The sequence below is a fragment of the Colossoma macropomum genome, unplaced genomic scaffold, assembly GCF_904425465.1.
Source record: "Colossoma macropomum unplaced genomic scaffold, Colossoma_macropomum, whole genome shotgun sequence".
NCBI lineage: Eukaryota > Metazoa > Chordata > Actinopteri > Characiformes > Serrasalmidae > Colossoma > Colossoma macropomum.
The window spans coordinates 10580075-10594214 of record NW_023494803.1 but is presented as its reverse complement, the minus strand read 5'-3'; the positions used below and the strand labels follow the sequence as shown (position 1 = coordinate 10594214).

The 14140-nt window shown below is 44.5% G+C and overlaps 1 protein-coding gene across 1 annotated transcript in view; it reads left to right on the top strand.

The window, feature by feature from the left end:
- Positions 1–10057: 10057 nt before the first annotated feature.
- Positions 10058–14140, top strand: part of atp6v1ba (ATPase, H+ transporting, lysosomal, V1 subunit B, member a) — a 55480-nt gene continuing 51397 nt past the window's right edge. Inside the window, exon 1 of the mRNA XM_036593057.1 lies at positions 10058–10314. Coding sequence (XP_036448950.1) covers positions 10206–10314 — 109 coding nt within the window. The 5' untranslated portion in view covers positions 10058–10205. The remainder of the gene's footprint in view (positions 10315–14140) is intronic.

The following is a 14140-nucleotide window of genomic DNA, read 5'->3' as shown; positions in this document are numbered from 1 at the left end:
TGAATATATGTATGTAATCTATGTAATCTATGTAATATATATATATATATATATATATATATATGATATATATGTAATATGTAATATATATATTATATATATATATATATTACCTATAGGTACTAACATATATCCAATACTTGTGGGACATATTATTACTGAATATAGATACATACACATATATAATACATATGGGACATATGACCTGACAAGGTATAAAACAAATGTCCCTGTTTACATGTGAGTGCACACTTTCAGATTCAGTCACTGAAGGTCTTTGTCTCGTTAGCTGTGTGGACGTGTTTGAGCCCCAACCTGTCCCAGCCTGTCACTGAGGCTTGGGAATCTCCTCAGTAAATTAAAACAGCATAAAAACCCAGCTGCAGCCCCCCCCCCTGCACTCCTCTCCCCCCTGTGTAGACCAATTAGGCTGAAGGTCAAGCAGGATTGGGCTGGGAGGGGGGTGGGGGGGTGGAGTTAACGGGGTTTTGGAGGGCGGGGGGGGTGTGAGAGTGTGTGAGACCACCAACATGTTTCCTGGGTCACATGACTATCACTTTAGCCGGGCTGTGGGGAGGTGGAGGAAGGACAGCATCCTGTGGCTGTTTTGTCCTCTTTGTGCCCCCTTTCATGGTGAACGTGTGTGTGGAGGACGGAGGAGAAAGGAGGGAGTGTGTGTGTGTGTGTGTGTGTGTGTGTGTGTGTGCGTGTGTGTGTGTGTGTATGTGTGTGTGTGTGTGTGATTCTCACCCCCCGCCAGGAGTTCCTGGGACGGTGGAAATCCTCCCCAGGCTGTTTGCGGCTTTTCCTAGCGCGCCGGTCCACGGACCTTCCGATAAGTTATCCAATTAAGCAGTCTGGGGATTAGAGAGCGGAAATGCAGGCATGTAGTGGTACAAGCACAAACACACACCTGAACAATCTAAACTCTCACTCACTTGAATGTTTACACACCTGAACGCTGAACTGAATGCTTGTCTGAACACTGACTCACCTGAACGTTCACTTAACTGAATCACCCACTTAAACGCTTAACTGACCGCTCACTCACCTGAACATTCACACACCTGAATGTTCACTTACCTGAAAGCTTGTCTGAACCCTCACTGTCCTTAATGTTTACACACCTAAATGCTTAACTGAGCACTTGTCTGAATGCTCACTCACCTGAACACACGCTCCCCTAATGTTCACACACACAAACGCTTATCTGAACACCCACTTACCTGACAACTCACACCTGAACATTCACTTACCTAAACGCTCCCTTTAAATGTTTATACACGTAAATGCTTAACTGAATGCTTGTCAGAACACTCACTCACCTGAACGTTCACTTACCTAAATACTCATCTGAACGCTTGTCCAAGCATCCACTCACCTAAACACTCAACTGACACCTCAGCGCTCACCTCAACTCTGGTCTGAACATCCACTTACCTGAACACTCACTCCCCTGAACCGTTACACACCTGAACACTCACTCTCCTGAACCGTTACACACCTTAACACTCACTCTCCTGAACCCTCACACACCTGAACACTCACTCTCCTGAACCCTTACATACCTGAACACTCACTCCCCTGAACCGTTACACACCTGAACACTGACTCTCCTGAACCCTTACATACCTGAACACTCACTCTCCTGAACCCTTACATACCTGAACACTCACTCTCCTGAACCCTTACATACCTGAACACTTACTCTCCTGAACCCTTACATACCTGAACACTCACTTCCCTGAACCCTTACATACCTGAACACTGACTCTCCTGAACCCTTACACACCTGAACACTCACTCTCCTGAACCGTTACACACCTTAACACTCACTCTCCTGAACCCTCACACACCTGAACACTCACTCTCCTGAACCCTTACATACCTGAACACTCACTCCCCTGAACCGTTACACACCTGAACACTGACTCTCCTGAACCCTTACATACCTGAACACTCACTCTCCTGAACCCTTACATACCTGAACACTCACTCTCCTGAACCCTTACATACCTGAACACTTACTCTCCTGAACCCTTACATACCTGAACACACTTCCCTGAACCCTTACATACCTGAACACTGACTCTCCTGAACCCTTACATACCTGAACACTCACTCTCCTGAACCCTTACATACCTGAACACTGACTCTCCTGAACCCTTACATACCTGAACACTCACTTCTCTGAACCGTTACACACCTGAACACTGACTCTCCTGAACCCTTACATACCTGAACACTCACTCCCCTGAAACCTTACACACCTGAACACCCACCCCGTAAACCCTCACACACCTGAACACTCACTCCCCTGAACCCTCACACACCTGAACACTCACTCCCCTGAACCCTCACACACCTGAACACTCACTCCCCTGAAACCTTACACACCTGAACACTCACCCCCTAAACCCTCACACACCTGAACACTCACTCCCCTGAACCCTCACACACCTGAACACTCACTGTCCTGAACCCTCACACACCTGAACACTCACTCCCCTTACACACCTGAACACTCACTCGCCTGAACCGTTGCACACCTGAACACTCACTCCCCTGAACCCTTACATACCTGAACACTAACTCACCTGAACCCTTACACACCTGAACACTGACTGTCCGGAACCCTCACACACCTGAACACTCACTCTCCTGAACTCTCACACACCTGAACACTCACTGTCCTGAACCCTCACACACCTGAACACTCACTCCCCTGAACCCTTACACACCTGAACACTCACTCCCCTGAACCCTTACACTCCTGAACACTCACTCCCCTGGACTCTTACATAACTGAACACTCACTCCCCTGAACCGTTGCACACCTGAACACTCACTCCCCTGAACCCTTACATACCTGAACACTCACTCACCTGAACCCTTACATACCTGAACACTCACTCCCCTGAACCCTTACATACCTGAACACTCACTCCCCTGAACCCTCACACACCTGAACACTCACTCTCCTGAACCCTTACATACCTGAACACTCACTCCCCTGAACCCTTACACACCTGAACACTCACTCCCCTGAACCGTTACACACCAAAACACTCATTCTCCTGAACCCTTACATACCTGAACACTCACTCCCCTGAACCCTCACACACCTGAACACTCACTCCCCTGAACCCTCACACACCTGAACACTCACTCCCCTGAACCGTTGCACACCTGAACACTCACTCCCCTGAACCCTTACATACCTGAACACTAACTCACCTGAACCCTTACACACCTGAACACTGACTGTCCTGAACCCTCACACACCTGAACACTCACTCTCCTGAACCCTCACACACCTGAACACTCACTGTCCTGAACCCTCACACACCTGAACACTCACTCCCCTGAACCGTTGCACACCTGAACACTCACTCCCCTGAACCCTTACATACCTGAACACTCACTCACCTGAACCCTCACACACCTGAACACTCACCCCCTGAACCCTTACACACCTGAACACTCACCCCCTGAACCCTTACACTCCTGAACACTCACCCCCTGAACCGTTGCACACCTGAACACTCACTCCCCTGAACCCTTACCTACCTGAACACTCACTCACCTGAACCCTTACATACCTGAACACTAACTCACCTGAACCCTTACACACCTGAACACTCACCCCCTGAACCCTTACACACCTGAACACTCACCCCCCTGAACCCTTACACTCCTGAACACTCACTCCCCTGAACCCTCACACACCTGAACACTGACTCTCCTGAACCCTCACACACCTGAACACTCACTCCCCTGAACCCTCACACACCTGAACACTCAATCCCCTGAACCCTCACACACCTGAACACTGACTCTCCTGAACCCTCACACACCTGAACACTCACTCCCCTGAACCCTCACACACCTGAACACTCAATCCCCTGAACCCTCACACACCTGAACACTGACTCTCCTGAACCCTCACACACCTGAACACTGACTCTCCTGAACCCTTACATACCTGAACACAGATTACAAATAAACTGGATGTTTTCTTTCGTTAATCAGAGATCTCTGCACAATAAAGTGCAAAAGTCAGACAAAGTTACATAATATAAATTACTCTTATATGATTATGAACATGAACATGAATGACAAATTGCTGCTTTGATTCAGCAAGTCCTTATTATCGCAGTCTGTGAAAAAGTGGCATTGCATCATTAGGCAAAGGTTTTGATTTAATTTACCTCTATGAAAGAGCAAGGCCGCGCAACAACAACAAATACGCTCCCATCTCTCCTCTCTCTGTCTCTCTCTCCCTCCCTCTCAGTCAGTCTCTTCCTTCATATCTCGCTCACCCTCATTCCTGTTTCAGTCTCTTTTTTCTTTTTTCTTTTCTCTTTTTCTGTCTCTCAGTCTCTATCTCTCTCTTTCTCCCCCTGTCTGTCCTCTCTCTCTCTCTCCCTCTCTCTCGCTTTCTCTCTCTCTCTCTCTCTCTCTCTCTCTCTCTCTCTCTCTCTCTCTGATGTATTTTAAGCGAGGCCGTTGCTCCGGTGTGGTTTCCTCTCTTCAATGGTATTAATCTGTTATTTTTTCTCGTCAGGCTGAGCGCTGTGGATTGACTGTGGAGAGTCTCTCTGGGAGCACATGCACACACACACACACACATACACACACACACTCATCCACTCCAAACTGTAGTGCTTTCCCCACAGAGTGTACAGTGTGGGGGTCTGTGAGTGTGAGTGTACAGCGTGGGGGTCTGTGAGTGTGTGTTCAGTGTGGGGGTCTTGGAGTGTGTGAGCGTTCAGTGTGGGGGTCTGTTAGTGTGCGTGTCTATAGTGTGGGGGTCTGTGAGTGTGTGTGTGTTCAGTGTAGGAGTCTTTGAGTGTGTGAGTGTTCAGTGTGGGGGTCTGTTAGTGTGTGAGTCTATAGTGTGGGGGTCTGTGAGTGTGTGTGTGTTCAGTGTAGGAGTCTTTTAGTGTGTGAGTGTACAGTGTGGGGGTCTGTGAGTGTGTGAGTCTTCAGTATGGGGGTCTGTGAGTGTGAGTACAGTGTGGGGGGGTGTGAGTGTGTAAGTGTTTACTGTGGGGGTCTGTGAGTGTGTGAGTATACAGTGTGGGGTCTGTGAGGGTATGAGTGTACAGCATGGGGGTCTGTGAGTGTACACTGTGGGGGTCTATGAATGTGTGTGTGTACAGTGTGGGGGTCTTTGAGTGTGTGTGTACAGTGATGGGGTCTGTGAGTGTATGTGTATACAGTGTGATGGTCTGTGAGTGTACAGTGTGGGGGTCTGTGAGTGTGAGTGTACAGTGTGGGGGTCTGTGAGCGTGTAATTGTACACTGTGATGGTCTGTGAGTGTGTGTGTATGAGTGTACAGTGTAGGGGCCTGTGAGTGTGTGAGTGTACACTGTGATGGTCTGTGTGTGTATAAATGTACAGTGTGGGGGTCCGTGGGTGTGTGTGTACAGTGTTGGGGTCTGTAAGCGTGTGAGTGGGTGAGTGTACACTGTGGGGGTCTGTGAGTGTGTAATTGTACAGCGTGGGGGTCTGTGGGTGTGTGTGTACAGTGTGGAGTCTGTAAGCATGTGAGTGTACACTGATGGTCTGTGAGTGTGTGTGTATGAGTGTACAGTATGGGGGTCTGTAAGCATGTGAGTGTACACTGATGGTCTGTGAGTGTGTGTGTATGATTGTACAGTATGGGGGTCTGTGAATGTGTGAGTGTACACTGTGATGATCTGTGAGTGTGTGTGTATGAGTGTACAGTATGGGGGTCTATAAGCATGTGAGTGTACACTGATGGTCTGTGAGTGTGTGTGTATGAGTGTACAGTATGGGGGTCTATAAGCGTGTGAGTGTACACTGTGATGGTCTGTGTGTGTGTGTGTGTATGAGTGTTCAGTGTGGGGGTCTGTGAGGGTATGAGTGTACAGCATGGGGGTCTGTGAGTGTACAGTGTAGGGGGTCTATGAATGTGTGTGTGTACAGTGTGGGGGTCTGTGAGTGTGTGTGTACAGTGATGGGGTCTGTGAGTGTATGTGTATACAGTGTGATGGTCTGTGAGTGTACAGTGTGGGGGTCTGTGAGTGTGAGTGTACAGTGTGGGGGTCTGTGAGCGTGTAATTGTACACTGTGATGGTCTGTGAGTGTGTGTGTATGAGTGTACAGTGTAGGGGCCTGTGAGTGTGTGAGTGTACACTGTGATGGTCTGTGTGTGTATAAATGTACAGTGTGGGGGTCCGTGGGTGTGTGTGTACAGTGTTGGGGTCTGTAAGCGTGTGAGTGAGTGAGTGTACACTGTGGGGGTCTGTGAGTGTGTAATTGTACAGCGTGGGGGTCTGTGGGTGTGTGTGTACAGTGTGGAGTCTGTAAGCATGTGAGTGTACACTGATGGTCTGTGAGTGTGTGTGTATGAGTGTACAGTATGGGGGTCTGTGAATGTGTGAGTGTACACTGTGACGGTCTGTGAGTGTGTGTGTATGAGTGTACAGTATGGGGGTCTATAAGCATGTGAGTGTACACTGATGGTCTGTGAGTGTGTGTGTATGAGTGTACAGTATGGGGGTCTATAAGCGTGTGAGTGTACACTGTGATGGTCTGTGTGTGTGTGTGTATGAGTGTACAGTATGGGGGTCTGTAAGTGTGTGAGTGTACACTGATGGTCTGTGTGTGTGTGTGTATGAGTGTACATTATGGGGGTCTGTGAATGTGTGAGTGTACACTGTGATGGTCTGTGTGTGTGTGTGTACAGTGTGGGGTCTGTGAGTGTGTAAGTGTACAGTGGGGGGGTCTGTGGGTGTACAGTATTGTTGGATGGCATGCACATATGATCTGTCAAATCACAACTTCCCCAATTTAGTCGTATCCAATTCCATCCACTAGTTAGGACTCCCCCGAATCATACTGATACCACCAGTGCTAGCACAGGCTTCCTTCGAGACCTGTGAAGCTCCACTGTATCTTTATGAAACTGCTGTTAATGCAATGTCATTAGACAGTCGAATGTGCTCTGAGGAGAACACTAACTGGCTGTTCTGTTACGTCAGCTAACAGACCCCTGTGCTGACTAGCATCACGTTGAGTGATGGGGGGAGAATGGGAGGGGGGGCATCATACCCACCTAGAGAGAACAAGGCCAACTGTGCTCTCTTAGACTCCCGGCCACAGATGGCTGTAGCATCACCAGGGGTCAAACTCGCAATCTCTTGATGATTGGGCCAACACTTAGACGGTTGTGCCACTCGGGAGGCCCTCTGGTTGGTCACTTTAAACTTTCCGCCTTGGCATATTCCCACCATGAATACACTGTGTGATTTTAGCTTATTTTTAAATGCACATAATCACAACTACATCCCCAACACGAGTGGAGATACGTAGGCTAACAAAACTGAGGTGAAAAAGTCAACATTTGCTGCCAAAGTCTGTATATGCCCACATTACTCTGTTTGACTGGATTGAATTGTGAAGTATAAACTTTAATGTAGTGATTTGTTTTGTCTGGAGTGCACATTGTGGCACAGGTTAGCAATGCTGCCGTAGCCGTAGCTCAGTTTCTTTGCGTGCTTTGCTAAGTAGTCGGTGCTCACCGTGTTGTTCTGCATGAAACAGCTTTATTTGAAATTGTCTGTGGACACAGCTGTGCTGTCCGTAGGGCTGTGTTTCACTTAGCATGTCAGACCATTTTCGTACAATGTGAGTTTATAAATCATAGGCTTTGTACACGATAGTCTATTCAAACTGTCTGTTCAGGCTGTTGTTGAAAAAGACAGATGAGGATCAAAACTATGAAACGTACTTTACTTACCTACTTAGAATGCAGTAGTTGTTGGTGTGAATGAGTGCAATGTATCTTAACAGTTAAATCATTAAAATCTAGTGGATTTTAAATGAAGTGCATTAGCTAGCTAAGCTACATTAGTTAGCTTGGCTGCAGTTATAATAGTGCATTGGAGAAGTGCTTTTCTGTCGAGGGACAAAACCTGCTTTTCTCCAATGCACAATTACTACTTGATCCAAGCTAACTTATGTAGCATAGCTAGCTAATGCTAACTATTTAGCTGTGAAGGCACTTTGCACTCATTTACCCCAACAACAACTACTGCATTCTAAGTAGGTTACTCATTACGGTATCAGAATAAGTATTTAAAAACAGTCTGAAAAAAAGCTATTGATGTATCACTAACCTTGACCATTTAAATATGTGGAAATTGTGAAAAATCAGTGGAATTTCCCTTTAATACCAGATGTGAACATGGCCTGATACACTTATTATGAAAAATAAATGCTGTTAGCATGGCCAGCACACTGCTCAACCAATCAGATGGTTTTGGAACTAACTTATATAATCGCAAATACACCACAGCGTAAAAGAAAAGTGTTATGATTTCCCATTCACACTGACTTGATAATGCTAATAGAGAAAAATAGACAGTGTAGTTGAAAAAACAAATAAAAAAAATCTTTTCTTACACACACACAGAATGTTCACAGATGTGTATTAGCCATGCTTGCCTTGTTGAAAAGGCAATCAAAAAGACATATCAACACCTGAACAGTACTTTCAGTTATATTTTTGTAGTAGTTGGGATTGTTATTGAACTTAGCCAAGCAAAAAAAAAAAAATAAATTTACAACACAATTCAAACGAAACTGCTCGAAACCGTCGGCGCCTAAAAACACCCAATATCTCTCCACGCGCAGTGAATTGGCTTTGAGTGTTAGCTGCCCACCGGCTGAACGCGCTCGTGCGCTGGATCATGGCTGAGATGGGCTCTTGAAGCTCGGCGGATGGGGTTGAAATGTCACCTTTTTGAGATCTTTTTGTTGCTCTTTGGTGCCGTTCCATCCCAAGCACTTTGGAGTAGTTTTAAAACCGTTCGCTCTTGATGTGAAAGAGTGGAGGGAGGGAGAGCAGGATGGTCTTTCACTCTGTCTTTCTGTTCTGTCGTTCTCTTTTGAAGCGATGGTTTGTCCAGAAATTAAGTGAACACAGTTTTCCCCTCTCACTTGGTCAGCCAACACCTGTTTGTTGTTTGAAGTTTGCTTCTGAAGGTTTGTACTGGGGCTACCAGGCTAATGCTAACAGCCCTTCTAGAAAACCCAGTTCTGTTTTGGATGGTGGTATGCTGGTCACCCAGCACGACCATGCTGGGTGACAGGGCTAAACCAGCACCAGGCCAGCACTAGTGGTGTGTGCTGTTTTAGAGAGTATGCATATAACTAAAAACAGTAGTTATATGCCATTTTGATGCTTGAGTTTATGTCTGTACTTTTGTCCATGTTTATAGATAACAGTGTATCATACAGTATCACAAATGCATATTCAAGCCTATTTGAGACTATTTAAAGGGGAATTAATTAAAATTATAATTTAAAATAGTCATTCAGAGTGGTTTGGTGTGAAATGCTCCATTCTAGAGAAACTTACAGAGTCAGTTCACAGTGGTGGTGATAGGAACCAGACGTCTACCTCCAAATGCTACCTCACTGAAAGTTATTACAGGAAATGGTTATAAATACGCTGCCTGATTTACGAGCTTTGTGAAGGTTTTGGATTAAAATGTAACTTTAAAACTCATTCATGTTGAAGGATACATTCAGGGTGTTGTGAGGCAAAATAATCCCCAAAGAAAACTTTATTTTAGATTTTTCACTATTTTTCCATCATTAACGTTCCATATAAAAGCTCAGAAGACACGTGTAGGTTCACTGGTGGTTTGGATAGTAAATAAATAAAGAAAAACTCACAGAAACCATTAAAAGTTTCTGTTGGTTGCTCGTGGGGTCCAATAGTCATTAATGTTGTTTTATGTTTTCCTGATGGGTTGATATCACAGTATAAAGGACCCTAATGGTTTAACTTGTGTCCTGGGACGGATTCCAGATGCATTTAATGGCTTCCTATGAGATTTAAAACCATCAGGTTTACATCATTCTAGTGCCCTTTCTCATCAGGGTTTAAAGCCCATTAAACTTATTTTTAATAAGTTGTCTACAACAAATATAAACCATAAACTTAGCTATAGTAACAGTGACAGCGTTAGGAGCGGGAGCGCGCACGCAGCTTACCGTCCCGCCGTGCGCGCTCCCGCGGGCCTGACTTGGGTCATATGACTGAGCGGCGCTAGAGAGAAGCTGTAGCCGGACATATCTCATTCTCCACCGGTCAGACTTCCCTTAGTGCAGCCGAATAAGCGTCACTCTCCCGCCGGCCACAGTCTCTGTAACTGATCTGAAGATGGCAACCCTGTTGGCGAACCGGCCGGTGGATCTGAACGGGCCTGAAGCTGCGGCGCGGCAGCACGCTGAGGCGGTGAAGAGAAACTACATCTCCCAGCCCAGACTCAGTGAGTACGGATTAGCTTCAAACTGACCAGATAAAGAACAAATACGCGACATGTCACACTGTATTTGGGTATAATGGCATTCTTCTTAAGTATTATTTACTTTTATGCTCTGTTTGGTCATTTTTCCTAGCTATAATGGCGTTAAAATGAGGCTTGATTTTGCTTCTTATTAAAATGGTCCGTTCCACCTTAAATGGCACAGCAGTTAACGCTAACATTCTGGTGGCTGTGCGGGCGCTAGAGCGCAGCTGCTGTACCTTTTAAGGTGGAACGGAAAGTTCTAATTAAAAAGTCAGTTTGCTCACAGTCAGTCAATGTCATTTGCTCCCATGAAATAACACGTTGATAATACCTAGCTACCTAGGTTATCTATCTAGCGACAACTAGCTTTTCCCCACCTGTACAGTAATATCATAACAGTGTACTCTAATTTCGCACCGTTAAACAGCACAGCTAACCGCTAATGTTAGCTTTCTTGCTAACTGTCAGGTGACAATAAACTTCTCGTCGAAGTGATAATGCTTATAACAATTCTTGTCGTCTTTTTCACCTAGGAAATATTGACACAGCAGATTGCACTCTTCTTTAACAATACCTCACATTTAAAAAATGTATTTTTAAAAAAGATATTCTAATGTAAACATAGCGTAGCTAACCAGCTAGCTTGTTTGCTAACTGTCAGACTGATTGGCTAATTTTGGGTGAGCTGGCTGATCCTACAGCCTTTTTAACCATACCTGATGGTCAATTCATCAGTTTTTCTGATGTTAGAGTTATACGGGACCAACAGGGGAACTAAGTTACTTTCCTTATACAAGGCTGAAGTTGGTTCCTTATTCTCTAGCTTTCATGTTCGAATTTTCCCGTTCCACCTTAAATGGTGCAGCGGTTACACACTGGCGCCGCAGGCTCCATAATGTAACTGCCGTCCCATTTAAGGTGGAACGGGAAAATTCGAATAGAAGCTAACTTCAGCTTCGTTTTCATTCTCAGTACTGATGTGGGTTTACTTGGCTAGGTTATGAGCTTAGCTTGGCTCTTTCCTGCTTCCCTGGTGGTGCAGATCCAAATGAACTTTATTCTGATTAAATATTGTGTTTCTTTTGGCTCTGTTGAATAAGAATGGTTTATCTGTAGGCATAGTTAGATAGCAGGTTACGCTATGATGGGCTCAGTAGCTTTACAAGGACACAGTGCCCAGATGGTGTTATGATGATGATCCTTAACCATGTGATGTAATCACGTGAGGCAGCCTGTTCAGGGATGAGTAATGACAGAGCCACTGCATGTGCCTTTGAGTCTACATTTAAATGTTAAAAGTATATTAAATTATTTATTTTTTTAAGTTAGTTCTGAAATAGGAGGTCTTGGGTGCATTGTACCTCAATCTTCTCACTGACTGTGATGCACATCGCACAATAAACAGCACAATGTTTTATGGCTATTTTTGTAGTTAAATAGGAACTCCACCACTTTTTCAAAAGATGTAGAGTCATTCAGAGTGGTTTGGTGTGAGATGATCCGTCCTAGAGAAACTTACAGGGTCGGAATTGTTCACAGTGGTGGGGATAGGAACCAGACGTCCACCTCTAAAAGCTCCCTCGTTGAAAGTCGTTACATGAAATGGTTAGATATAGGCTGCCTGATTGTCCGACATTGTTTTATGATAGGTTTGCTATAAAGTTTTCGTTTAAAATGTATTTTAACTCCATTTATTTTAATCCATTCAAGGTGGAGGGGTACATGCAGGGGCGTTGGGAGGCGAAATAGTCCCCAAAGAAAACATATTTCAGTTTTATCACTACTTTATCATCATCAGCTTTCCATATAAAGTTCAGAAGACACGTGTGGGTTCACTGGTGGTTTTGGATAGTAAATAAAATGTCTATATTTGTGTTGTAGTCATGGCGATGCCTGGTTCCTATCATCACCACTGTAAAGAAGTAACCATTTCACATTAAATCACTTTAATGACTCTATTTACATCTCAAGGACTGAATTATTCAGAAATTTTGAAAAATGGGTGGAGTTCCCCTTTAATGATGTTCTTTTAGGCTTCATTTGTTCAACTTTTCTTTTAACGTGGTAACGTTGCACAAATGACTAGGCTTGCTTCTTTGGCTTTAACTCTTCTCATTGACCATAAGCTGCTTCGTTCACGTCTTATTACCAGTTTAGTCTCTGGGCCGTTAGGAAAATGCTGCTCAAACAGCCGATTCAGCAGAGGGATGTGAAAGCGTCGTCTGTGCTCAGTGTGGACCTGCAGGTCAGCTGACCCTGCACATGGAGAACATGTGACACTATGGGCGGCCCTTTTGGACCTGGAAAGCACAGCAAACTGCAATGGGATGAGGAACCAGACACTTAACACAAAGTTAAAGGGCTGTTTTGCAATTCTTTTTCACACATGTTGCAAAACTGGATTTTCACTGTGAGAGTTAAAGCCAGATGTGCTGTGGAATCTGTTAAAAACCTAAACTCCTGTACGGATGAGCTCAGATTTTCGTTGTGTGTGTATATATACACATACATTCACTCATTGCCCACTTTATTAGGCACACCTGCTTTGTAGCTGCACTTATTGTCCATTTTATCAGCTCCACTTAGTATAATGGTGAACTTTGCAGTTCTGCAATTACCGACTGTAGTCCATCTGTTTATGTGCGTACTTTGTTAGCTCCATTTACCATATTCATCAAAGGTCAGCACTTGCACTACCAAGCCAATCAGTCTTGTGGCCAAAATTACTAAACCTCTCAAAACCTGTCCATCATATATACGTTGCATTTACAATTAACAAAAACATGCTTCAGACAAAGCAGTCAAGTCCCCCACACCATTTGTTCTTCATTTTGTACAATATAGTCAGCCAGACTGAAGATTTTTATTGTTGTATCATGCTGACCCACCTCAGTCTTCATCAGGCTTTGATCAGTCTTCCTGTGGGTTAGTTATTGGGGTCAGTGAAGATCTTTCTGGCAGTGCCTGTAGTTTTGAATATCATGTTTTCTAATTAGCCGTGTTTACATGCAGCCTGATAATCTGTTAATAATCTAAATAATAGACTAATCTGATTGAGGCCATTCGGAATACAGTTTTTATCCGATTGAACGAGGTGGGTAGTCCTGTAAATAATCCATTAAAAAGAAGTATAATATCCGTGTAAACGCCTGTGTCTGATTAGCTACATTCCTAGTCGGAAATTTTAAGTGCGTCCTGCGCATGTGCGTCGCATCATAGTGAAAATTTATAATGTTCAACATGGCGGGAGCAGAAACTGGTCTGCAGAGGAGACAAAGTTTATGCCCTGAGCTTTAAAAGGCGGCGGTGGGACGGACGTCCAGCTTATGTGTCTCAGAACTCGACGTCTTCCTCTCACCTTCTTTAATAAGTACATGTGAAGTATGTTTTCTTGAGTCAGACATCATTTTAAAGCAGTTAAAAACACAAGCACTGCTCACTGCTGCTCGTCTCACTGACTGGACTCGTGATGCTCGTTGTCATGGTAACGTTACACTAAGTGGTAATCTGCGCATCTGCAATCCATAATTTTGGATCGATTACTCGTAGTGTGCATGTAAATGGAGATTTTCATCAGATTGTTGAGTAGAGTGAGCATATAAACACCCCGGTCTTGATCTATAATTGGAATGTATCTGATCAGATTTGCAAAAATCTTTGCACGTAAACACAGACATTAAGTTAGTTATTGTTGAACTCTGAACTTTCTAATTGGTTACTTGTCATCATTATCAGATTTTTAAAAAAAGTTTACATTTTTTGTCAGCACTGCTGTATTTTAATAACTCAGCCATTGCAGACTTCT